Source organism: Orbicella faveolata, unplaced genomic scaffold (assembly GCF_042242905.1).
Source record: "Orbicella faveolata isolate gen_17 unplaced genomic scaffold, um_ofav_v1 contig_25, whole genome shotgun sequence".
In the NCBI taxonomy this organism is placed as follows: Eukaryota; Metazoa; Cnidaria; class Anthozoa; order Scleractinia; family Merulinidae; genus Orbicella; species Orbicella faveolata.
Window position 1 is genome coordinate 21,965,310 of NW_028301553.1, and position 24,339 is coordinate 21,989,648.

At 37.1% G+C, this 24,339-nt stretch overlaps 2 protein-coding genes across 2 annotated transcripts; both read left to right on the forward strand.

Moving 5' to 3' along the window:
- Window positions 1-2,363: 2,363 nt before the first annotated feature.
- LOC149109463 (uncharacterized) lies at window positions 2,364-20,461 on the forward strand. Its single transcript, XM_089294329.1, has 10 exons — window positions 2,364-2,517; window positions 2,594-2,968; window positions 5,899-6,174; window positions 7,801-7,919; window positions 9,247-9,311; window positions 12,106-12,242; window positions 16,146-16,352; window positions 16,526-16,562; window positions 17,149-17,242; window positions 18,467-20,461. The coding sequence occupies exons 1-10, from the start codon at window positions 2,442-2,444 to the stop codon at window positions 18,644-18,646; spliced, it is 1,566 nt and encodes a 521-aa protein (XP_089150455.1). The 5' UTR covers window positions 2,364-2,441; the 3' UTR covers window positions 18,647-20,461.
- A 1,999-nt stretch (window positions 20,462-22,460) lies between these two features.
- On the forward strand, window positions 22,461-24,089 carry LOC110043300 (adenosine receptor A2b-like). Its single transcript, XM_089294364.1, has one exon. The coding sequence runs from the start codon at window positions 22,622-22,624 to the stop codon at window positions 23,600-23,602; it is 981 nt and encodes a 326-aa protein (XP_089150490.1). The 5' UTR covers window positions 22,461-22,621; the 3' UTR covers window positions 23,603-24,089.
- The last annotated feature ends 250 nt before the right edge of the window (window positions 24,090-24,339 follow it).

A 24,339-nucleotide genomic window follows, 5' to 3' on the forward strand; every position in this document is an offset into this window, starting at 1 on the left:
TTGTTAATTTGCATATTTTAAAAACTTGAAAATCTCCGGAACGAAAAGCGATATTTGAAAATAGTAAACAGCATTTTTCTTCTCATGCGGGGTACTTGTTTATATTTTAAAATGGCTTCATCAGGAAAGATGCGATTTTCGTCATAGTACCAATTTAAGGTGGCTTACTACACATTTTGATGGATTACAACAGCCCAACTTCTGACTCTTTTGAAAACTGTTCCAAGATATTTTTCCTTTCTCTATTTACTCTTTGCTGAAGTGTTTTACCATTCTATGTGAAACTTGAACAATTGAACGTCAACAAATGGCCAAAATGAACGACCGAGTACTTAAGGAGGGACGGGCACTAGTAGGTTTAATCACGTTTTTCTCAAAATCTACTTCTATGACCCCACCTCAAAATTTCAGGAAAAAGAAATTGACTCGGATTTAACATTCACGCAAAGTGAAATAAAGATCTATAAAACAGATTTTCCGCAAACTAAGAAAATGTGAGATCAAAAATAGCTCAAAATCTGCCTAACAGGTTTTTCTTAAAATTTTGGCTCTAAACGTGATTCACCCTTACAAATAAAATGTGAAAATTTCATCATGGGTTGTACGGTAGGTTTCTGAGTAATCCTCGATCAAAGACTAGCTTTTACAACCTTGGACGAGAATTTAATTGTGCATGCTTGTTATTTAAGCGCGCGCTCACGCCATGTATCGCGTTGAAGAAAGCAAGGGTAAATTAGAGCTCTTTTAACGGTTATTTATCGACCTTTTTTTGTCATATCAAGTTTTTGGCCCTAGGCTTAAACACATGTTTGAAAGGAGTCTGAAATTGTTGCTACGTATACCGAAGTGATTTAACGCCTTTCAAGTGCTGAAATGGTTTTCGTTTCTTCTTAGGGTTATTTGCGTCATTTTTGCACGCGCGATTAATACTGACGTTTAGCAGGCAATGGTAGCGCGCGCTATGAAGTCTCAGAAAAAGTGTAGTAAGCCACCTTAAAAATAAGTGCAGTCGTTTCAAAATAAGTGGCAATAGTTTCAAACTCTGTTCAAACATGTGTTTAATCCTAGGCCAAAATAATATGAGAAAAAAGCCCTATAAATAACCGGTAAAAGAGCTATAATTTACTTTTTACATAAAACGGTGTAATTTCTCGTGCGCTGATTGGCTCATTTTTATCATCAATAAGAGTACGGACGGATAAAATTTTAATTTATGCAAGCTTTCAAGTTCAGCTTTCAGCTGCAAACTGTCAACTTTTCAACCAATAAGATTTTATGAACTTTTTAAAGTAGCCAATCAAAAAGCGGGAAGAGCTACTGACAATGTTCACGTCATTTTGACTTATTTTTGTTAACGGCAAGTTTACGGCGTCTTTTCCCCTCATTTATTCCCGGCATTTGACCATTTTGGAGTCTTGCTATTGTAAAAAAACAAACTGACATCAGTTCTTTTATGCGTCTGTCTTCTTATTGATGATAAATTTCGTCGTAACATTGTCAAAGTTTACTGCGGAACCACTCACCTGCGGCTTGTGGTTCCACAGCCACTTTGACAATGTTATGACTCAATTTATCATCAATAAGAGGACAGACTCATAAAAAACTGACGTCAATTTGTTAACTTGCTTTCTCGCACGCGATACATAGCGTCACATGAGCGCGCGCTTAAATAAATAACCAAGCGTGTTTTCCTGAGTTTTGTGACGTCAGCGTGACCAAATAAATGCTAATTTTCTCGCGTTCCCTTCGGTGAATTTTTTTCTAATTTGGCTCAGTTCTAACCACATACAATTCCTATAAAATACCCTATTTTTGTTAAAATCTGTCAGAGTTAACCTAATATATTTAGAATAATGACAAATTACAGAATATTGGAAAAACCGTCTGAACAACCTTGACTTTTTACCAAATCTAAATGTTATTTCCATGATGTGGCGAAGTATGAAAAAAATTCACCAAAGGAAAGTATAAATATTAAGGAGTTTAGGTCAAAATGAGGAATACATCTGCCTGTCATTAGATGAGATGTTGCCATGGTAACGGCCTTAATCCAAAAATTGACAACCAAAACATAAGCGTTATTTTAACAGTACCCATACTGGTAAATCTATACAGGGGAAACTTTAAGAGAAATTAACCAAGTTTCCTTTTGTAACTCGCGCTCTATAGGGAGGGTGTTAGTAATTACGGTACTCTAGGCGAGGGAGCGACCTTAACAACGTTTAGGAAGTTTACGCACACACAAGTACGCAGTGCGGACCTTTCCCTTCGTTTCCGCAAGACAAGGTGGGCTCTGGGAACGAGATTGGCTTGGCGTGTCCTTGGCTTGAGCTTGGCGTCCCTATGACATCATTCATCATTCATCAAACATAACGAACAACCTTTCTTGAGTTTGTCATCTAAAGGAAGACCTATTGCAGTTTAAAGTTTCGTTTAAGAAAATGGATGCTTTTTTCCTTCATCTTTCTCGATGTTTGTTGGCCATAATTTGGCTTTTTGGAGTACTACGGCTATCTGGTAAGTTAGGGGAATACGAATGAAATCTCGATCGAAAATTCCTCTGGCTAGCAATTTCTGTATGATGTGATTTCAGAATCGGCGATCTCATGTGCAGTTGAACCTGAAAATCCCAAAAACGTGGTGCTAGGAGTCAACAGCAAGACAGTATCTCTGAAATGGGAAACATGCCAGAGTGATAATAGCGAAACCATCGACACCGTCTTTTTTAAGAGACAGAGACCTGGCGAAACTCAGGGAGAGCTAATAGCATCACGAACAGGCAGTGGTTCGTTCACTTCGAGCCCACAATTTGCAGATTTCACAAAGTATAAAGCACGTCTCGATCAAGAGCTGCAGATTTTTAACGTCGAAGTAAATGACGAATACGTTTATACACTCGAGATAAATTACAGGACCAGTGCGGGTGTTCCTAAACAGAAAGTGTTCCAAGTAACTGTTAAAGTGAAAGGTAAGTCAGACTTAAAGAGTTATCGGCAGTGGAATGTGTTTGTTGCGTTTGCCGTTTAGCTAGAGTTCAGTTGTTTACTTTTTTAGTATCTGTGATACCAATGAGACTAAGAACTAATCGTGAACCACAAGTAGGTTATATGTGTGTAGCATACAGCGAAAGACTGATTTATGAGCAACGAGTATTCCAACATAAGCTTCCTTTTTCCTGAAATATCAGTCGTGATCGGTGGCAATGTTATTGACGTGCACCATTTCATCTCTTTCCTGTGTACACCTTTTTCTTGAAAATGTAGGTTCGAGGTTCACTTTACTGTTGATGTACACGTTACTAAAATATTAAACCTTAAAATGCATCCGTTGTATTGTCATTCCCGATCAGCTAAAGCGGCACTGGCCTCGAAGGAGAAGGATCTTCGCATATTTCAAAATTATAATTCCTGATGATTTTCAAACGCGATGAACACCCAAATTTAGTTATTTGAAGAATTTAAATTGCGTTTGCGATTGGTGGGATACTATTGAATGAAATTCTTGTGATCTTGTAGCGTTTAACAAAAGGTTGTTTATCGCGATAAATCGTTTCGCTTTGGATGACTCAAAAGGAAAATATTCGTATGATACTTTACCGTTTGAAAAACGATATTGTCGTTTGCTGTGTATGAAAGTTCACTCTACATTTTGCTTCAGGTAGAGTTTTTTTGTGTTGTTATTTGGTTTATTACTAATGTGTCTTATTCAGATAATTATATCCGTTGCGAATGCTTTTGAAGTATAAGTCTTGGTATAACGTCTTCTTCTAAAGATCGTAGTTTCGAAGCAACGATGATGAGTCATATACGTGTAGCGTGATTTGCATAAAATTTACTCCCACAAATATCGGTATTGTGACATCTTTGCGTTGTATACGGCTCACTTACAGTTCACGACATTTGTATCGGCGAAGTTCTACTAAATAAGCTTACTAGAAGCTTCTTACGTTTTAAACATAGAAACTAATGCCAGTCTGAACGATCACTCTCGTTGATGCTCATTTCATTAGGATACGTACAGTATCTTTTGAATGCGCATACGGTTGGGACTAATTTGAATATCCTTTGTTTTATAAAAAAACGAAAACAACAATGAGGGTTTCGGCTACACCTTGTTTCGAAATAAAGTTAATCCTGTTTAATACTGTCGTCAAAACTGCTTCTAAGACACTCGTGTCAACCAGATTTTAGGGATTTATTTTTATTTTTCGTTTATCTATTTTGTTGAAGGGTATGAACATTAATGGCCTACTCATGTAAATAGAGTTTAGCCTGAGGTTAAAAAAGTCATGGGGGTGCATACTGTTTGTCAAAGCAAATTGCTTTGGATGACTGTTAAATATATTGTTATAGTAATTAGGAAGGGTTTTCCAAAATCAGCAAACCTACTGAATATACAGGTGTATATATGGCAGTCGTAATAATAATATTTAGGATAAGCTTTGGGGGACTCCAGCCCAAGTGGCTGCAGAAGAGAATAGATAGGCTGTTCATAGTCAATAGAGAGAAATGGTTAAGAAGCCCGGTAAACATCAAAGAAGCAAACAAACAGGCTTAGATTTATGTTGGACGGTCCTTGGCCCTGCACCTCTTGTTTTATGCTCATTGACTCTACATGGATTACATAATGCTTGTATTGGTTAGTTGTATGAGCATACATAACCACCTTTTGTATTTTGCCAGGTTTTGTGCAGGGTCAACCACCAAAATAGCAAACAAAAACACAACAAAGAACTACCAGGTTTCCTAACCATTTCCTCTATTAACTATGGGCTGTTGATCTGGAAATTTTCTGTTCTCAAGTGTCAGGTGGTGGCATTTTTTTGCATTCTTAGTGTTTATTGTTAGCTGGTCAACCCAGCCATCTATCTCTTACGCCTTTATGGCCGCTTACAAGAACCATTTTCGTAAGCGACCAGCTCCAGTAATCGACACTTTGCGTCCAAAGGCTGTCTGCTTACAAGAACTTTCACTGTATTGACAATAATATTAACAAAGAAATAATTTCAAGTGAGCCTTGTGATTGCCATTTTGCTTCGGAGTACTCTCACTCTAGAAGCCTTAAAGGTGTTTGATGACATTGTGATGATGGCTAATTTCAATGTCAGAGTCACTTAACATAACTTGAAGATGCATGTATAGGCACAGTTATATTAAACACAGCCAATGGAAAGTGAAACATTTTATCAGGATGTCCTAACTAGAAAAGAACATATTTTTTCTTGGTCATCTTATTCTTACAGGGTTTGCAAAGTCTTTGAAGTTTGGGTAGAGTCTTTGAAAAGTCCTTGGGCACCATCCATCCTTGAAAAGACCTTGAAATCCCTTCTAAATCCTTGAAAAGTCCTTGAATTTTTTCCCAACGATGGGTATTACTGAGCCAAAAGCAGAGTTGGTTTGTGTAAACTCTGAAAGAATTTTCAATATGTACATGTAACTGTAGTAGTAGTTTCACAAGCTTTCATATGATTGTTCATTTATTACACAGTGCTTGAAATTAAGAGTCCCTATTTCAAATGCTGGACATCAAAACCTGTAAATTTGGTTGCCCTCTTGAATCACTGGTTGCTCATTAAAATTAACAATCAGTTTGCTTGTTTTCAGCCAATCACTTCATATGACATAATTTTCCTAGTCATATAATTAGAAAACAGGTGTTATTTTTGTGAACAACTTTCACATTTCTTTCTATTATAGTTGTAGAAACAAGAGAAATTCTGTTGAAACCCAAGCCTTGATATTTGTTTTCATAGCTTTCCAGTCATGATCTGTGTTTGCAAGAATAGAGTTGTAGAAATACAGCTTTTAGTGTGTACATTCTTATAACGTGTTTTCTTATTTATGACTTATTAACTTTTCTTCTTCCTAACATGCATACATGTATGTGTTTATTTCCTAGTGCCTCCAAAAATAACTGTTCCCCCAGAACGTGAAGATCAACTTACTCTGAGTTCAAGCTCTGTACAGAACCACACACTGAAATGCAATGCATCTGGGGATCCACATCCAAAGATCACCTGGACAAAAGCTGGCATCCCAGCAAGCCAGTTCAATGCCTCTGGTTATGTGCTTCATCTTGTTAATGTGCAGAAGAAGGATGCAGGATCATACATATGTACAGCGAGTAATGGTTTTGGTGATAATGTTACTGCCATTGGTATAGTTAACATAAGATGTAAGTATTATAAAATTAGTTTCAGTGCTTGAGGCAGTCATGTAAATAGTATTATTTTCATGTACATGTACTTTCAATGATTACTGTTTTGAGTTAATCCTTTTCATTTGGTTGGAAAATATTCTTATTACATAAAACTAACAGACTGAGCATAATGACGGGGTAGGAACTAGAACAGCAAGAGCTACCAGACATTATCAACTAATATTTCTTCTTTGTTTTTAATAGCCAGTCCATACAAATTCTTAATTTGTCAATATAAAACACAGACTGCCCCTCACTAGTAACTCTACAGCCAATGTTGTTATATGTACTTTTCAGTTTGTGAATAAATTTATCACTTTGTTTTATGAGGTAATCATACCATGAGCAGGTGCTGCTGTACCAGGGTGAGCTCCTGACTAGTTACCTGAGTGTTGGTTTCTAGTGTAAATCAATTGATCTTATGTGTAGCTGACATGAAAGAAGCTTTGCCATAAATCTCATGAATTTATTTCACATTGAAAACAGGAAACCTAATTCATCTGAGAAAACATTGATTGCTTACCATTCTGACTAATGGATTGATGCTTAATGTTCAGGTTGTCCAAGGCCTTGTAGGCCTTAGACTAACTGAACTTTTGCCTTTGGGTAACTAGAAAAACTTACTTTTTTCATATAAGATTTTAAGTCTTGGGCACTCAGGATTTCATGGTAGGAATCTTTTGGCTGCATGTAATTTTTCCTAGACCACATCCTTATTAGGTGGCTCTCTATAGTTTTATGATCGCATGCGCACTGAAGACAAAAGCTCGAGTAATCTGCGCATGCTTGAACAAAAACGTCAGTGTTTTTTTATATTTTATGACGACAACATGAGCACAAAAAGTAAAAATGACCGTGAATTTTCTCGCATTTCCTTCAGTGAAATTTGCTAAAATTTGGCAGACTGGTAGTAAATATTTTACTTCAGTTGGAGCTGTTTTTCAGGGATATCTATCTGACCAGTATTTTCATAGCGGTAAAATACATAAATTTGCCAAAATGGAAAAAACTGCCTGTACAAACCTTACTTTTCTTTCCTTGTTTAAAATTCATACCCCGCAGGTTGCGATGTGCTGTGAAAATTTTGGAAGATTTCACAGAAGGAAACTCAAGAAAATCACAAATAAAGCCATAAAAAAGTAAAAAACACATTTGTTTGGGCATTTATAATTCAAGACTCAAACCCAAAATTTTAACAGAAATGGTAGTAAAACACTATTTAATCATTGCCTGTTACATGTAATACGTTTGAGAGGACTGGGTGTAAAAACAAATGCAAAAACAGTATACAAAACATAACACTTGCACATGCAACGCCATAAATGATTACCCTGTGGAACCACCTTAAATGAAAGTTAAAATTATTTTTATTTAAAATGTAATAATTTATTTCTTTGGTTTTTAATTCTTGGTTTTTGTTAGTACTTTTCACAGTCCAATTTGTTTTGGTCCTTTTTTTTGTAATCAAATTAGGCAGGGCTCAAACTCATACAGCTACAGTTGTTGCATTCCTGATCCCTAATCACAGCCCTGGTTTACAGCAGATGTACATCACTTTCTTGTATTCTACTTGTTGATGTATGTTTGTGTATTATTTAAAAGGCACTGACTGCAAAACTGAGAGAGTTGGAATTAGAATACGAGATTTGACCTACAAGGATCCCTTTGCAAATGAAGTATCAAAGGAGTTCAAGGATTTAGAATCATCATTGTTGTCAGCAGTAAGTTATTTTAAACATGCGTTTAATGATTGGGACCAAATGTACATGTATGTGCCTTGAAGGTTCTGGTGTACACACTAGGTTTGTGAGTCAAACTAAACTTGGAGATATTTAGTAAATAACATGGTTAGGCCTTTTTTAGTGGCAGAAAAAGGAAACCCCAAATTCTTTTTTGTTGTGAAGTTACTGGGGATATTTAGTTTCTCTGAGATCTATTAAAGTTGTAATCATCCAAAGATACTGATCAGGCCACCTGGAAATTAAACACAGGAGAATAGCACATAAGCACAAGTGTGAGCATTTCCATAAGTAATTGGAGTAATGTCCAGGATTGAACCTAGTTGTGAAAAATACAAATGATGTGCTGCAAAATCATCAAGTTAGCCAAAAAGAGCAAATTTTGTAAAATCCACAAGCCAGCCATATGGTGGACTTAACATAGATCATAAAGAAATGGAAAGAATGTAAATTTTGTCGAGGCAGTAAATGCGAAAAGAAAAATCAGAAAATTGGTAAATTTGTAACTGGCACAAAAAATTGTAGAATTTCAGTTGTGTTTGTGAGGATAGAATCTACGTACAAGGCATAGCCACCAGTAACAGTATACTGTAAGGTTAGCATAAGCACACAGTGGTCAACCAAGCATACCATGACTGTCTTTGACCTGGACTTCTGCAAACTTCAGTTTATTTGATGAGAACCAGCTGGTATTGAGAATCCTGTTTATTCTGCTCTTGCATACAGTTCTATGTCATTATGCTTATGTTCAGGTGTCCTCATGTGCTTAAATATGCTTATGAATGCCCCAGTGAAAGGTGGCCTTAAGTTTCACAAGCATTTGTTTATCCATGTTTGCTAATAATATCTGTTTTTTCCAAAGGGCCACTCACAGGAAGCCTGAAAAGTACATTAAGACCAAGATTTTTTTAGTGGCAATTACAAGTCTTAAGGCTTTTTCATATGAGAAGAGTATTGTATGTTAGACTCAGTGGAATGAAGAGGCCTAATCTGCTGAGTTTCTTTTCTGTACATACGTGTTCATGTATGGCCAAGATCTCACTACGAAAACTTGTTCCATAATTACAATTTATAGAGCTGCTATTGCAGTTATCAGCAGTCTTTACATGTATACAAACAAGGTGCAAGGGTCAATTCTACTTTGTTTTGGTCTTTTTTGTCTTGTTTATGCCTCTTTAAACAAAGGAATATCTGATTGCAGACTTTTTTTTGCAAATTAGGCTACGTGAAGTCCTTCATAAGGGCAGCATCAATTTTTTCCTTGAATTTTATTGTGTTAAAAGGTTTCCCTTGTGTTTGTTGTCCTTAGATTTGGGGTGCTTATGCTGACAATCCTGGAAAGCAACTACACAGAGTTGATGTTGAAGAATTCAGGTAATTGCACCCATTAACAGAAAAATTGTATAAGAAAATGTGTAAACGACTTTTTAACAAAATGCAAAATTGCATTTTATTATTACATGTAGCTTTTCTGAGCTTTAAAATGTAGTCAGGCAAAAATCACCATCTAGCTCTGTACTTCATGATCCTGGCCTGCAACCACTCCACGTGTACTTGACTATTTGTCTGGTTCTTAAGAAAGTGATGGTTGCCACGTCCAGTAATAACACTGCCTACACTGTACTGAAAACCTTTGTGACAACCAGGCCAGGCTAATTGGTTTATTGAGAATTTCAACTTAGCTGTACCAAGTTATAAGCGAATCTTTGCTGACGTCATTGTTTACATTTTTCCTTATTAACATACCACTTTGCACGTAGAAGGCATCATGCTAGGCATGATTTTACTAGAAAAATGTAAAGAGCCTGTGAAACTTAGTAAGTGGTGACATTGGCTCTTTGGGTATAATATTCAAGGAGAAATTGGCTTTCAAAAACATCAAAATTTCTGTGTGGCAAAAGCGCTAATGAGCTCATACATTCTTTGTAAAATTTTGAGCTTTTAAACCCTCGTCTCACAAAAAGTATTCAATACATCGCGCTGAAATTCATTGGGACAGTTAATCGTCCTGTGCCCTTTCAATATTCAGTATTAATCTCTTTGTAGCTCCATCAGAAACTGTATCACTTATGGTAATGAGGCAAATATTGTAAACAAAGATTCTCCTATACAGTGCAGCTCAGATATATCCGAACCAAAATATACGCGTAATGCGCGTCAGCCCAATACGCGTATACGCGTATGCATATACGCGTATGCATATACGCACATACGCGTATGCATATACGCACATACGCGTATACAGCATATACGCGTATGCCTGATTAGTATGTATGAGCTAACCTATTCTTTCTTCTTTTCTTATCAGGTCATTGTTGTTTTCAATGGCTTGACAGCTTGCCACAGAGCGAGAAAGAGTTTTCTTTATTTTGAATACGCGTATACAGTATACGCGCGTATGCCTACAGACTAAGCAAAATGTTAGCTGAAACTAACATTTTGCAATTGGGCACTTGACTGAAAATTAACTGACTGAATATTGATTAGAAGAGAGAGTATTTTGCCGTTAAATCAAAAATTTACTATTTTTTTTTTGTCAAATAGAACCGGGGATACACGCTTCAACAATCCCATCTTCATGGAGCAAACATCACAACCGAAAGATAACATCTTCTCGAAACAAAGTGTGAACACGGTCCAAGCAAGCGACTTGAATGAACGATTTGTGTCAAATAGAACCGGAGATATCATTTTTTCGACAACGTCTTCGCAACGCTTCAGACAATGACCATCTCGCAATCGACTTGCCGACGAATGCCGAAACACAGAACTTTTCCTTGAAGAAAAATATAATTAAACGTGAGCAGCGCGCCATAGAAACTTTGATAAATAATTCTTTGGCTAAAGAAAGTGCATTTTACCGTTTGAATGAACGATTTGTGTCAAATATAACCGGAGATATCATTTTTTTCGACAACGTCTTCGGAAAGCTTCAAACAATAAACATCTCGCAAGCGACTTGCCGACGCATGGCTAAACACAGAACTTTTCCTTGAAGAAAAATATAATTAAATGTGAGCAGCGCCCCATAGAAACTTTGACAAACAATTGTTTGGCTAAAGAAAGAGCATTTTACTGTTTGAATGAACGGTTTGTGTCAAATATAACCGGAGATATCATTTTTTCGACAATGTCTTCGGAACGCTTCAGACAATAAACATCTCGGAAACGACCTGACGACGCCTGCCGAAAACACAGAACCTTTTCCCGACGTAAAAATAACTAAACTTGAGCAGCGTGCCATAGAAACCTTGATAAACAATTCTTTGGTAAAGGGAAGAGCATTTCACCGTTTGAATGAACGATTTGTGTCAAATGAAACCGGAGATATCATTTTTTCAACGAGGATCTTCAGACAATAAACGCTTCGCAAACAACTTGCCGACGCATGCCGAAACACACAACTTTTCCTTGAAGAAAAAATAACTAAACGTGAGCGGCGCACCATAGAAACTTTGATAAACAATTTTTTCGTCAAGGAAAGAGTATTTTACCATTTGAATGCATGATCTGTGTCAAATATAACCGGAGATATCATTTTTTTGACTAGGATCTTCAGAACGCTAATTCAGACAATAAACATTTCGCAAACGACTTGCCGATACGTGCCGAAACACAGATCTTTACTTGTAAGAACATAAAGTTCACGTGTTAAAATAGGGAGTTCAAGCGACTGTATCAATTTTCTTCCCATTTTTAGTAGCTTAAGATCAAGTGTTGATAAACGGTAGTTTGTCGGTGAATTTGCGAAGTGATCGAAATATGATAGCTTTTATTGATCGGCATGACGTTTTAACAATATGCAAATTTCGCTTTGAAGCCATTTTCATTCTCAAGAAATATAATGTCCTTTGTTTGACTAACAATGCTTCACATAAAGAAACTTGTGGGAATGCATAACAAAGAGACATATACGCGCGTATATACGCGTATATATGCGCGTATATACGCGTATATGTGCGCGTATTGACATACGCGTATACGCAAAATACGCTCGTATGATACGCGTATGCGTAGTTCGCTTATATCTGAGCTGCACTGTACATGTACTTGTAAGCGCGCTGTTATTGTACATGTCCAGCAGATAATTCCTTGGGTTCATGAACATGTGTACATATTATGTGAACGTGTGATTAACTGATATTAAGTTATTGTTTGTATATTATAGGGATGGAAGTGTATATGCTATTGTTGAACTTGCATTTGGACCAACAGTCAATGACCCTTTGAAGCCACTGAGGGATGAAATGAACGATGAAAAACTTGGTCCATATACGGTTGACCGTCAACTTGATGTGAATCCAAGTAAGTCCAATGCCACTTTGCCTAGTAGATGTTATAGCTTGAATCTCTACTGATGCAGCAAATGATTATGTGTTTTTAAGCACACTTTTGCCAATGTCAGTTCTAACATTTGGCCTTATTAGTACAGGATATTGTGTATACATGTAGAAGGCTTCATGTTTCTTTATATGTACACGTACCGGTATATTTGCATTGATGCCAAATGTTTAAAGACCTCTTAAAACTTTTACATGTAAATCTTGTTATGCAATATTGAAGGACAAGATTGCTAACAAGTCCATGCATGTAAATTCTTTGCAATTTTATTTTTTGCAAATTTCCAGTGACAGTTAATCATACCAGCCACTCCCTGTCAATATTTAAAGTTGAAATTTTTGTAGCTTGATCGGAGAGAAATATTATAAACAAAGACTCACCTATTTGTGGAAATATGATCAAAGAAATTTAATATCGGAAATGAAGGAAAGGTACTGTATTATTTTCATTGATGACAAAATTGGATTGAAAATGGAATTTCCTGTGTGTCAGCACATGGTTGCCCCATTTGTTATTTATTATTTTTAACCGCGCGGCCATGGGCCGAGCGCGGTTCATAATCTACCCTTGGTTTATTATTTTTTTAAATTTTTTTTTTGTCTGTGACCAGACCCAAACTTCCTCTCGGCCAAATTTTGAGTCACGCAACGGGTGATGTTTATTCGGTAAAAGCTGTTAAAACATTAATACACGGACAATTTTACGGATATTGTATTCTTTGTTGTGGATAATATATATCTTCTTTTGGTTTTATCGAACCGTTGGATTCAAACGGAATAATAAATACGCTAAAAAAGGTATTACGTCAGCCATGGAATGCGTTGAAGTTGCAGCTTTCACTTTCGATAGGTGACAAATAAGATCGTGTTTACTTTGCAAGTTTATTTCGCCAGAAGCGATGGTCATTAATTTATTTGCAATTTTGCAAGTATTTCTCGTGGTGTTAAGCAAATGATGGAAATTCTTTGGCTGTTTCATCACAGCAAGGTCATAAATCGGAAGGAAAATTAAATATTTGCAAGCCAAGCAAAGAACTTGTCAGAACACGCAAGGATTATGTCATTGGTAGGGAAATAACCACCATACTAAAGATAGCCGTCGATAACACAACTCTTGAATTATGTGACTCGTGTGACTTCTTTGCTAGCCCTTTTCTCAAGGGAAAATACAATTTAAAAATTTAATCGTGAGTTTCAAGAAAGAAAGCTGTTGTTAATTTAACTCATCTCAGGTCCTGACTTTCGCGGGAAAAAATTAAAAACCTATCGCTCGTCAAAAAACATATTTTTTCACCAGAAATTTAGCTCGGAACATATACATATTTATATTCGTTTGAATCGTCGATGAAATGACCTTTTCCGGATATTTTTTCCTTCGGGGTCAACAAAAACCTCCGATCACAAAATCACGCCGAACCCACACGTTGCAAAAAAAATCTCTTCAAAACCCTGACTTCGAAGCGATATATCACTTTAGCGTTAATAGCTACCACACATCGGCAGACGGTAAATCTGTTCCTTAACAATCCAGCTTTATCGTGTTAAAATTTCAGCGAAATTGAACAAAACCAGAATTAATTCGAATTTTTTTTTGTGACCTCACTTCCCAGACTTGAGCTAACAAGGGAAGCCACGGTCGCCCATAGCAACCGAGAAACACGAACATAACAAAGGCGACGTTTCGGCCAAAAAACTCCAGAATTATCGCCTGAGAGCTTAAACTTGAATGGGAATATCTTTTTCGAACTTTTTTCAACAGATTTAGACGAAAGAATGGCCTCGGCGGGCTACATAAAAGACCAAGAGAAAAAACAGAACAGGAGAGCAAAACAAGCCGATAATATTTCACGGCATGGCTTTCGGCACGAAAACGAAAATACAGCTTACTTCCGGATAAATTCACCCTTAGAAGCCAGCAACTGGTCCCCAATTACTTTCTGTATCCTTACAAATGTCCTGACTTCCACCTCCGAAAGATTTTGCCCCAATTTTGAGCAAGTAAACATTTCGTCGACGGCGACCGCCATTACGGTGGCTCGCATACTAAATTAGCTAACGTGACAAAATTCTCCCGAGGTGGGATATGACGAAAAGAGCTGAAAAATAGCCTGTAATTGGCTAATGATGAGATCATCCCACTGTCCAAATTTGGTGAGAATCGAAAGTAACGCCAATTTTCTGTCACGTTTTCAATCGACAGTCGGGATAGAGTTTAGTGTTCGTATCTTCATGCCCATACATATCCCGAGGAAATTTCCAAATTAAGACCATTGCGTCATGGGAGACAACGGCTACGACTGATAGTGCAATAATAGAATTTGTGTTGATCAAGTGATGTGATGTCTACAGTAAGAAAAGAATCATCAAGGACTGCTTTGGAATGTGTATTGTATTGCAACTGTAGCGCTACCAAAACAGTTAAATTTTAAAAGCGCGGTTATAAGATCTAACAGATCTTCTTGTTAATTATGGCAAACTGCCCTAGACTCACAATAGTTTCTCCTTGACATAGTTTTTCACTTAACATTGACACTTCAAACTTCAATTTTCCAAAGTTGTACATTATCATAATAATAATAATTATTATTGTAATTATTATTTACCGCATAGAAGTCAAGGACCTCTCAACCTTTTATAAAATGAAGAACAGGCATTTTAACTCTTCATGAAATTCGTGTTTTCAATTTTGTTTTGAGAGATTAAGATCACACTCTAGTAGTGAACTGAAAATTAATAGAGTAAGGACGGAACGTTTTAAGGGAACTTTTTTTAACAGGATTCTGTATTTATGGAACAATTTGCCCGATGAATTGAGGACTGCCAACTCTAGTCTTTCTTCTTTTAAGAGATTATGTACTATTTTTTATAAAGATAAGGTTTTTGATCCTGAGTGCCCCTATACCACCTGGGCTAACATCGGCAGTTAGTTAGTAAGGATGTTTCTTAGCCAGTTAGGTAGTTAGATTGTTAATTAGCTAGTTAGTTAGGTAGTTAGTAGATAGTTAATAAATTGCTTGTTTAATGATTAAGCTTTTATATAATCATACATTTTATTTTCATAATGGATTGACTAGCACATATGATTCGTCAGTTTCCTTCTAGTCTTCCTCACTGCCTTGTTATGTACTAAGATTTTTTATTAATAATGGTAATAGGACTGAGTGGAGTCCAAATCGGTCTGTAATCATATGAGTGATTAACAAAATCGGACGACCACTAAGCAGGAGTCCAATTTGTTAATCACGTGTATGATTACAGACTGAATTGGATGACGCGAAGCTCTGTTACCAATTCATCAAAACTATGACAAAATTCGAGAAACAAACAAAATGTCGATTTAGCACTGAACGATTAAACATCGTTATGAATGCTGAAAAACACAGCAGTTTACTCAACAAAGTGTGCCGCAACAGCGCGTACAAAATGATGCGTACTGTCCAATTACAAGCATGACACGTACACTGTCCAATTAATGCTCAAATTGGGCTGCTGATGGCCGATCATGTTTGAGAATTTTGTTATAGTTTTTATCAATGTGGTTATTACAATTATTATTATTATTTTGTAATAATTATTGTTTATAATTTGATTCTTTTGTTATATAATCGCAGTGAAAATTGAATAAATTATAATAACTTATCATACTCTTTAGTGACATTTTGGTTTTTTACCCTCTAGTTCAGGTCATTAGTTACACTGATGTATCTGTTATATTGTGTAGCCTAGTGGTTTAAATGCTGGCATTTTCTGTACACTTGCCAAAGCGAAGTCACAGACAAGGACAGTCTAATGCTGGAAATACAATGTAGTCACATCTACATGGATGTTTTGTTAGGAAAACTTCAATGCTTTCAATTTTGTCCTGCAGCGACTTCTCCAACCACTGAATCTACAGAAACAACAACTGAGGATAAAAAAGAAGCTCCTTCTACTGGTGCTCGTGGATCAGGCCTCTCAGAGGGTGCATTGTGGGGTATCATTGGAGGATGCATTGCATTTTTCATCATTGTTGCCATCATTATCCTTGTGTGCTGCATTTGCAAAAGGAGGTCGAATAATAAGGGTGCCTCTAAAGGTAGGCAATGTACTTCCATCAGTAGCTCTTACATTGGGAAATTTTAATTATCACTTAACTATTTTTGATAAGGTTTTTTTGAGGGGGGTTTTGATGCTGATTTGATTTGATTTGATTTGATGCCATTCACTCCATATCATGACTAAAAGGTTTTTGATTTTGATCTATTCAAGGTGGGAAGTCGTACAGTGAAGCTGATGGTTATCGCATGTAAGTTCACTCTGTTTTTATCTTCTGTTGCACTGTCAGGTTTTGTACCCGTTGTAACCTGTCTTATAACTGTAGGTACATAAACACTGTAGTTTGTTTAACTGTACTTCTTTGTCATATTCAGAAACATGTTTCCATTATTTACACCAGATGTGCATGCACACACTGTACAACCATGTGTAACATACATGGTACATGTACATTTAAATTGTTCATGCTAATGTTGTTAAAGTTTTTGTATTGTGCCTACGGCATAGTCCTGAGACATAACTATTCACATGTATCACTAGTCTCAACAGAGAAAGAAATTCTACCGTAATTAACTCTTTTTTAACTATTTAATGCAAATGATTGGCAATAGATTAACAATCTCCCAACAATTGATAGTGTTGAGCATAGCCATGTTGCATTATTAACTTGGGTGGAGAGCCTTTTTACTCTTGTTGGGATAACGTGGCAAATGCATTCATTTTGTACAAGTACCAATATGCTCTGTGAGACTCAAGCAGTCTGTCCAATGGAAGCACTACTCTGCTGGACCTCTTGGTCTCTCATTCATAGAGTAACAATTTCTAAATTCTTGTAGGAACAGGCAGCCACCCCCTTCAGGGCTTGGTACAGCCAGCCCAGCATATGTTGAAGCCAGACAGTATGCTCCAGTTACTGCAGCAAGGAGACAGGTATGGTAGACAGAAAATGTGACTGATCTTGTAGAATGTACGCTAAATTCATGTTTGCCATCATGTTGCTGCCATTATTGGGGTCCTCATCTTGCAACATTCTCTGGGATAATGTCTGCCTTAGCCTAAACTTCATTCCTTTCTAGTGGCGTAGCCAATTACGATTCCAATTCCCTTTATCAGAAACCAAATAATCCAACATTCATTGGCATCACCAATCAGAAGTTGTTTTTTTAGTGACACAAGGAAGCATAGAGAGAGCATACCATTTGGAAAAGAAAAGAAAAAATATGACTCATAGTTTATTAGTTTGTGGAAACATTTCAATGATTGCTTGTGTTCTGAATGCAGATTTACTGCAGTAGTGCCTTGTTTTAACTGATATGTCAAGTTCGTGTTGACAGATCAAAAGGAAAGGAAAGTTGCTTTGGTTTAAGCAACATTCCTTTACATGATAAGGCCCTGGAAATATTGAAATCCCAAGGTGAATAGAAAAATACATGTAGTAGCAGTTCCAGAAAGTGAGAGTGGTGTCTAATCATAATTTCCATAAAATTGAACTCGTGCATGCCAATCTGCCAACCAGTTAGTGCTAAGAGACTCTGCTCATGGCAAGTTGCCATCATGGTCTTTTTTGTCATTCAATGAACAAGGAATGCTTTATTGACCCACAGTGTAAAGAGGAGATATGCCTTTCATACAAATTCTAATATACAGTGTAACTGAAACAATTGAAGTGTACAGTACATAACTGCAACTTGTCACCATGGTCAAAGATAAACATTATTGTGCTGTAGGATTAAAGAGTATTTATTGAACTTCAGAGTTTGCTCTTGTTGGGTTGTTTTGTGAGTTCTTGACAAGATTCCCCTTCATGTAAAGGATAATCGAGTTACAGTAACTGCTATTGCTATTCTTTTTACATGGTCCTTGATTCAGTTTTGATAATGAGTAGGGCATTCTTAAATCTGTAAACTGTTGGGCTTTAGAACTGGAACATTGTTCAGTCTAAGTGGGGTGGTTTGTAATCTGAGTTTGTTATGGACTTGTGTTGTTCAGACTAGGATTTAAACCAATGACCTGCTCCTCTGCAAATTGAAACTACCAGCCGAATTAACCAGAACTGATTGTCAGAAATGACAAAATTTACACCTCATGGTGTTTAATCTCGATGTGGAGAAATCGCTAAACCTTTGATAGAAACTCTTGTTCTATTTTGCATAGGATGACCAGTCGAAACCACCACTGAACTATGCAGAGGTCTCCTTTAACAACTCGTCTGGTCCCGGCAGGCAGCCCCCACCGTACTCAGGGACAGAGTACAGTGAGATGTCGCCTGAGAAGCGACCTCCGCCTGCAGGAGGACAGCAGGTAGAAGGCGGAGGATTTGAGTTGTGGTGTTAAGGTTTTCACTACATCGTGATGTGTAGGGTTCTTAGTAGCTCTTGATCGAGGCCAAGTTGTTCAAAGGGAAATTAATGTAAAATCTCATAACTTAGTATTCCATTTTATTAGTAAATCATTCCTCTACATTTTGTGTTACTTAATGTTAGCACGGAAAAACATTTTGTTAATCAGCTTTGAGCAACTGGGCCTATGTGGCTGAGAATAATATTATAGAACAGGCAGCTATGGAAGATATCCATTAGAAAAGAGTACAGACTTCTGGTGAACATCTGCTTGTTGCCTCCTGCTACTAAGAGCCCTGCATGAAGCATTTGATTCGTGTACTTAATACAGTTTGTGGATTTATGACGCAATTTTGCAGTGGCACAATAATTGCTTTGATATGTTGATTAGTAGGACATATAATTTATTACATGTGACTTGAGTTGAACTTCCTGCACACCCGTGGGTCATACACATGCTGTTAATTTTGCCCTTGGTGATATTCTCTGGTGATTAGTTAGAATTCATCTGCCGCTTCCCTGATTTGACTTAAGGCCAAGAGATAGAAAGCTCTATCTAGTTATTTTGTAAAACCTTACCGTTTTACTTCTCCAAGTAAGAAAAAAGTTGTTAATAGTTTTGTACTGAGCATCGGACTAAGCCTTAAAAGCGGGAGGTTCCGGGGGGAGGTGTGGAACCCTAAGGGTCAATTTTGGAATGATATGTGTAAAGGAGTTTTTCTAGAGTTGTACACATTTCATTCCAATTGGAATGACTGATGACTGACTTTGTTGAAATGATGTTGATATTACACTAGATAAAGATGTTTTCAATTCTGCTTTTCATAGAAGACTTTTTATAGGAGTAGCATTTTTGTGTGAATTAGGTGAAATACATGCTTGTGTGTGAGATGTGATACAGTTTCATTCATTGGATATAGATGAAGTTTATACATGTAACATGGTGACATTTCAACCTGAGTGGGTATGTAATTAGCAGCCATGCACAGGTGTTTAAAACAATATGATTTCCAGCCTGCATTGATGAATGTCATTAAAAAAAGACATGTAATTAATTAGCATTGTCTTGATTGACAGCTGTAAGACCATTCAAATAATTTAGCGAGTAAAATTGATACTAGAATATAATAAGCACGCTGTCCTTTTGGCTACCCTGCGAGAAGAGTCGCTTCGATCTCTCCTAGATTAGTCGGGCACGAGGAAAGTGTTCCCGACCTAGGAAAGCTGCTCGCAGAGTATCTGTTAGCATGCAAAGTAAATAGATGTGTCTTTCGTACATTGAGTAGACAGAGATGCAAGTCTGTTTGGGTTCTGTTCAGGTTCCTGAAGGCATGCTTATTTCCATGCTTATAGCCATGTAAACAATATTAAGTGATCAGCATAATTATTTTCGTTCTTTCACAATTGTGAATAATTAAGAAGTAGTAATAGGATGATAATTTACGGATCCATAAAGCTGCGGAGGAATAATGTGACAATTCGAGTATTAGCTGAATAAAGTAAAACTCGTTCGTTATTCACACTGATCTGTTTAAAGAAGCTGTTTATATTGAGTTAAGTAATTTTATGCTTCTTGTAGGCGGTTGTTCAGTCTTCGGGCCTATGGTTGCCTTTAACAAGCTTAAATGAAGAAATTAGAAAAGATTACATTTAATCTTTGTTGATAGAAGCTATATACACACTGGAGATCGATGTGAATATATGTAATGAGTTGTTATATTTTTAAATTAGCTAACTGTATTTATAAAAGTGTGATTGTATGATTGCTGTGCAGCCGTAACTTCGCGAAATAAACGTACACTTCATCGCTCGTATTGTGGGACTGTGTTTCACCCCTTGTTCAAGTTCAATCGCCCATCAACAGTAATAGGTACGCAATGCGTGCTGACTAACACCAGACAAGGCTTACTAACTATGCCATTGTTGTCGGTAGTGCTTCTCAATCATTCTAATCCCAACGGCCCTTTTTTTTTCAATTCTATTTTTCGACAGTTGTCTAGCTTTCCTAGTCAGCGATAATATTACTCATGTGACAACGTTTTTGCGAGAAAAACGTCCTCGTAACATGACGCATGAAATTGAGCTGGTTTGGATTCGTGCGTCAGGAAACGGGGACAAAATGACCTCAATTTCCAATGTCGCATAGTGCACACTACTCTTTCAATCTATCCTCTCCACAACAGACTTGTGAGCCTTAATCCGTTTCCTTTGTACCAGCGTGCGTAATGTCCTCCCAAGATACGTCCTGTGTGTACACACAAAGGGTGTTGTTCCCCAACATGTTCACTAGTGTGTGTTGACCAGTAAGGCGTAAGCAATCAGGTATGAGTGATGTAAGCGTCCAATTACAGGTATCTAATCACAAAAAGTTGTGATTGGATGCCTGTAATTGGACACCCGCGTGATTGCGCACCGATTATACGACAAATAGGCGCACGGAGAACCAATCACAATCGAGCATTTAATTATGGATACTACTATGAATGAAATGACGTCCAGGAAAGATTTTCCTCCATTTATGGCGTTGCTAACTAAGTGGAATACTTAAGCATTGCTCAGATTCGTGAAAATGCGGCCAATTAAAGTGAGGTTGTCGCGGCTGATATTGGGAAGTTGTCCTCCCTAATTGCCATTTTATTGCAATATGCCACCACATAGACCAGTTAATTGAATAAATCCATTCTAAGGGCGAAATAGAACATTTTGGACGAGAAGGGACATGGTTACAAGAATTGAAGTGTTGGTATTGAAGAATTGCTTTTTTGGTAAAATTCTGAACTGTTAGTCGTCATGTTTCCTCTTCGGTTAATATTTTTTTACGTTTACTACTCTTTTGCAAGATAAAGCAAGCTTACAATGAAACACGATATAGCCGCCGGGACGCTGTCACTTCGATGAAACGAAATCTGTAGGATCCGACAGTACCCAGTGACGAAGTTCACCACTTGCACTCACTGTTGATGTGTTGTTTGCAATATCTCTCGCAATATTCCCTGCCTGCGATATATGCAAACCTTAATAGTCAGGGCCGGGTTGTTCGAAAGTCGGTTAACTTTAATTAACTCAGGATTAAAAGTTAACCGAAGTATTAATTTTTCTTGGATATAAATGCTTTTCACTGCTTATGTTTTTGATAAGTTGAGATTCTTCAGAAAGAACACCAAAGGACAAACTATATAAACAGAAAACCTCACCGAAGAGTTACAAAACTCAAATCAAAATTCTCGCTAATCCTGGGTTAGCTTAATCGGGCTTTGAACAAAGCGGCCCGGCAAGTTCGTGAAAGGAATCAGTTCGTATTATATATCGCGAAAGGATCACCAAGATTTCTTTTCAAGATCAGACACCGCGACGTTACCATAGTCTTACGGAACCGTGTACATAAATATAGAAACTGTTGTCATGGAATTTAAATTCTTATTAAAGTAAACTCGTAAACGCCCATTTTCCTGCAACCTCTTCGGATATTTTCCGATCGAGATAAAACAATTAGAGTGGTACCTCGATATAAAGAAGGGTCAAGATATGTTCCCTATAACGTAACTATGTTTCGTTATACTGTATCGGGATTTCTTTCCGTATATCTTAGTATTACTGGGGCGAAGAATATCGTTCGTTATAACGAGGACTTCGTTATAAAGAGGTTCGTTAAATCGAATTCTCACTGTAAACAGTTTAGCACACCCGAATAATATCTCTTGTAAATAAAAAAGCACAGTACGCAATAACATCAGACAATATCTGCTCTCCATGCAAGCTGACAAGTTAAACATCGATATTTGCCAATTTTAGTGACAGCCATATATGGACGTGTGTTTATAACATCTTTTCCATAATACTGGCATCTGGCTTTATACAAGCAATTATAGCACAACTGGATGGGCGATAGCAAACGGTATCATCTTGTTTGGGGTAATAAGCGTAAGTTTGCATCTTTGTGGATAAATTTTGATGAGTTAACTCATTTATCATGTTTTCTGATATAAAAGTTGATGTAAACAGATGTACTTTAACTTCTCTCGATGGAGGACTCTTTATTGCTGTGAACTGCTTGATAAGTGTTATTGGAAGTTCAGGGAACATCTTTGTCTGTCTCACCGTCCTGTTTACACCAAGGCTACAAGTTGTGTCAAATTACTGCATCGTGAATTTAGCTTTGGCCGACCTCATAGTCAATGTACTGACTGAGCCGCTAGCTATTGCGATTTTTGTTGGTAAACTTGACGGCACATGTTACGTGAGAGCTGAACACGCCGCTCGTTTTATTGGAAATTTGTCATGTGCAGTATCCTTATTAACTCTGGCGACGATGAGCTTCGATAGATGTTTCGTCATCTTAAAACCTATGAAATATAAACAGGTCGTCACCCCAACTCTTTTAAAGTCCATGCTGATATTTTATTGGTTTTTGGCGTTGATTGTGCCCATCTTGGACGCATTTGTAGAAGACAAACTTGTCTACATACATTTTATTCTTTGCGGGATTATTGTTATGTATTCAGTTGTAATTATCTGTTATTCAGCAATCTTCATATCTGTTCAAAAACAGAACTCTGTCAGGCAAAGAGAGCTTCAAAATCACCAATCTGCTAATAACGAAAAGGACAAGAGACTCGCCAAGACTATTGCGCTTGTCATAGGTTTCTTCACAGTGTTTTGGATGCCATTTGGATATCACATTGCTAAGAGCCCACAAAAAAATTACGGACTCAGTTATATAGCTTCAGTTACAGCTAGTTTTGCAAACTCTGCCATTAATCCTTTAATATACTTTTATAGAAACAAATGTTTTCGCGATGCTCTGAGAAGAATTCTTAGTAACTGTCATCGTAGACACATAGTGAACCCTCTACGTGCATCGCTACAAAACCCGACTAACAACAATGCAACACCCACAGCTTTACAAAGAAGGATCCCTTCCAAGAACGTAGGTGATATGAAACTGCAATGAAGATGCCAAATACTGCAGCTTCTTACAGAAGGTTCTGATGAGTTATTAGAGGCATCAAGACAAGAAACCAAACTTTGAACAGATAGACAAAATAAAAGTTATGGTGTGCATCTTATGTTTTGAAGTTGCAAAAAAATTCTGCAGCTATAAGTAGATTTAAAAATTTATTTGGGGAAAGATGTGTAAAACAATTTCTTTTCATATTAACTATCATATCTTTATGTTTACAAACTACGTTTAACCTTTTGTGATAGTGCATTCAATATTGAGCATGAGTCATTTAGCTTCAGCTGTTCTGGTGCACTTGTTTTCGAAGGCAAACACAACAAGAAACTCATCCGCCTCTCAAAGCACCAAAAAATATTTATAGCTCGCGGTGGTAAAAAAATGTTGTATCCATGTTTGATTGGTTGATCATCAAAGATTATATGAAGTACTGTTTGTCACTTTGTATATAAGTTATTTTAATAAACGTTGTGCAAAAAGATGCCTCGCTCAAGAAGTGCATTTCCTCATTTCCTTCTTAGCTATTATCATAATATGGGCTTATTGACTGTGGGAGGGTGTGACGGTAAAAATTATTCTGTCGAGGTCTGAACGCAGCCATGGGACTGACAGCAACCAGGTCCGTATAAAATGACCCACAGTTTATCCGTCCGGCCCTAGCTGCTGCATACATTCTCTTACCTTGCTGTCTGTATTGAATTTGATTTTGTTGCGAAGTTGTGAAAATGTCT

Excerpts from the sequence above, each read along its gene's own strand:
- LOC110043300 (XM_089294364.1), top strand. The coding sequence starts at position 22,622 with ATGTTTTCTGATATAAAAGTTGATGTAAACAGATGTACTTTAACTTCT.
- LOC149109463 (XM_089294329.1), top strand. The coding sequence starts at position 2,442 with ATGGATGCTTTTTTCCTTCATCTTTCTCGATGTTTGTTGGCCATAATT. Across the intron at positions 2,518-2,593 it reads TGGAGTACTACGGCTATCTG|AATCGGCGATCTCATGTGCA; the intron begins GTAAGTTAGGGG and ends ATGTGATTTCAG. Across the intron at positions 16,353-16,525 it reads TAATAAGGGTGCCTCTAAAG|GTGGGAAGTCGTACAGTGAA; the intron begins GTAGGCAATGTA and ends GATCTATTCAAG.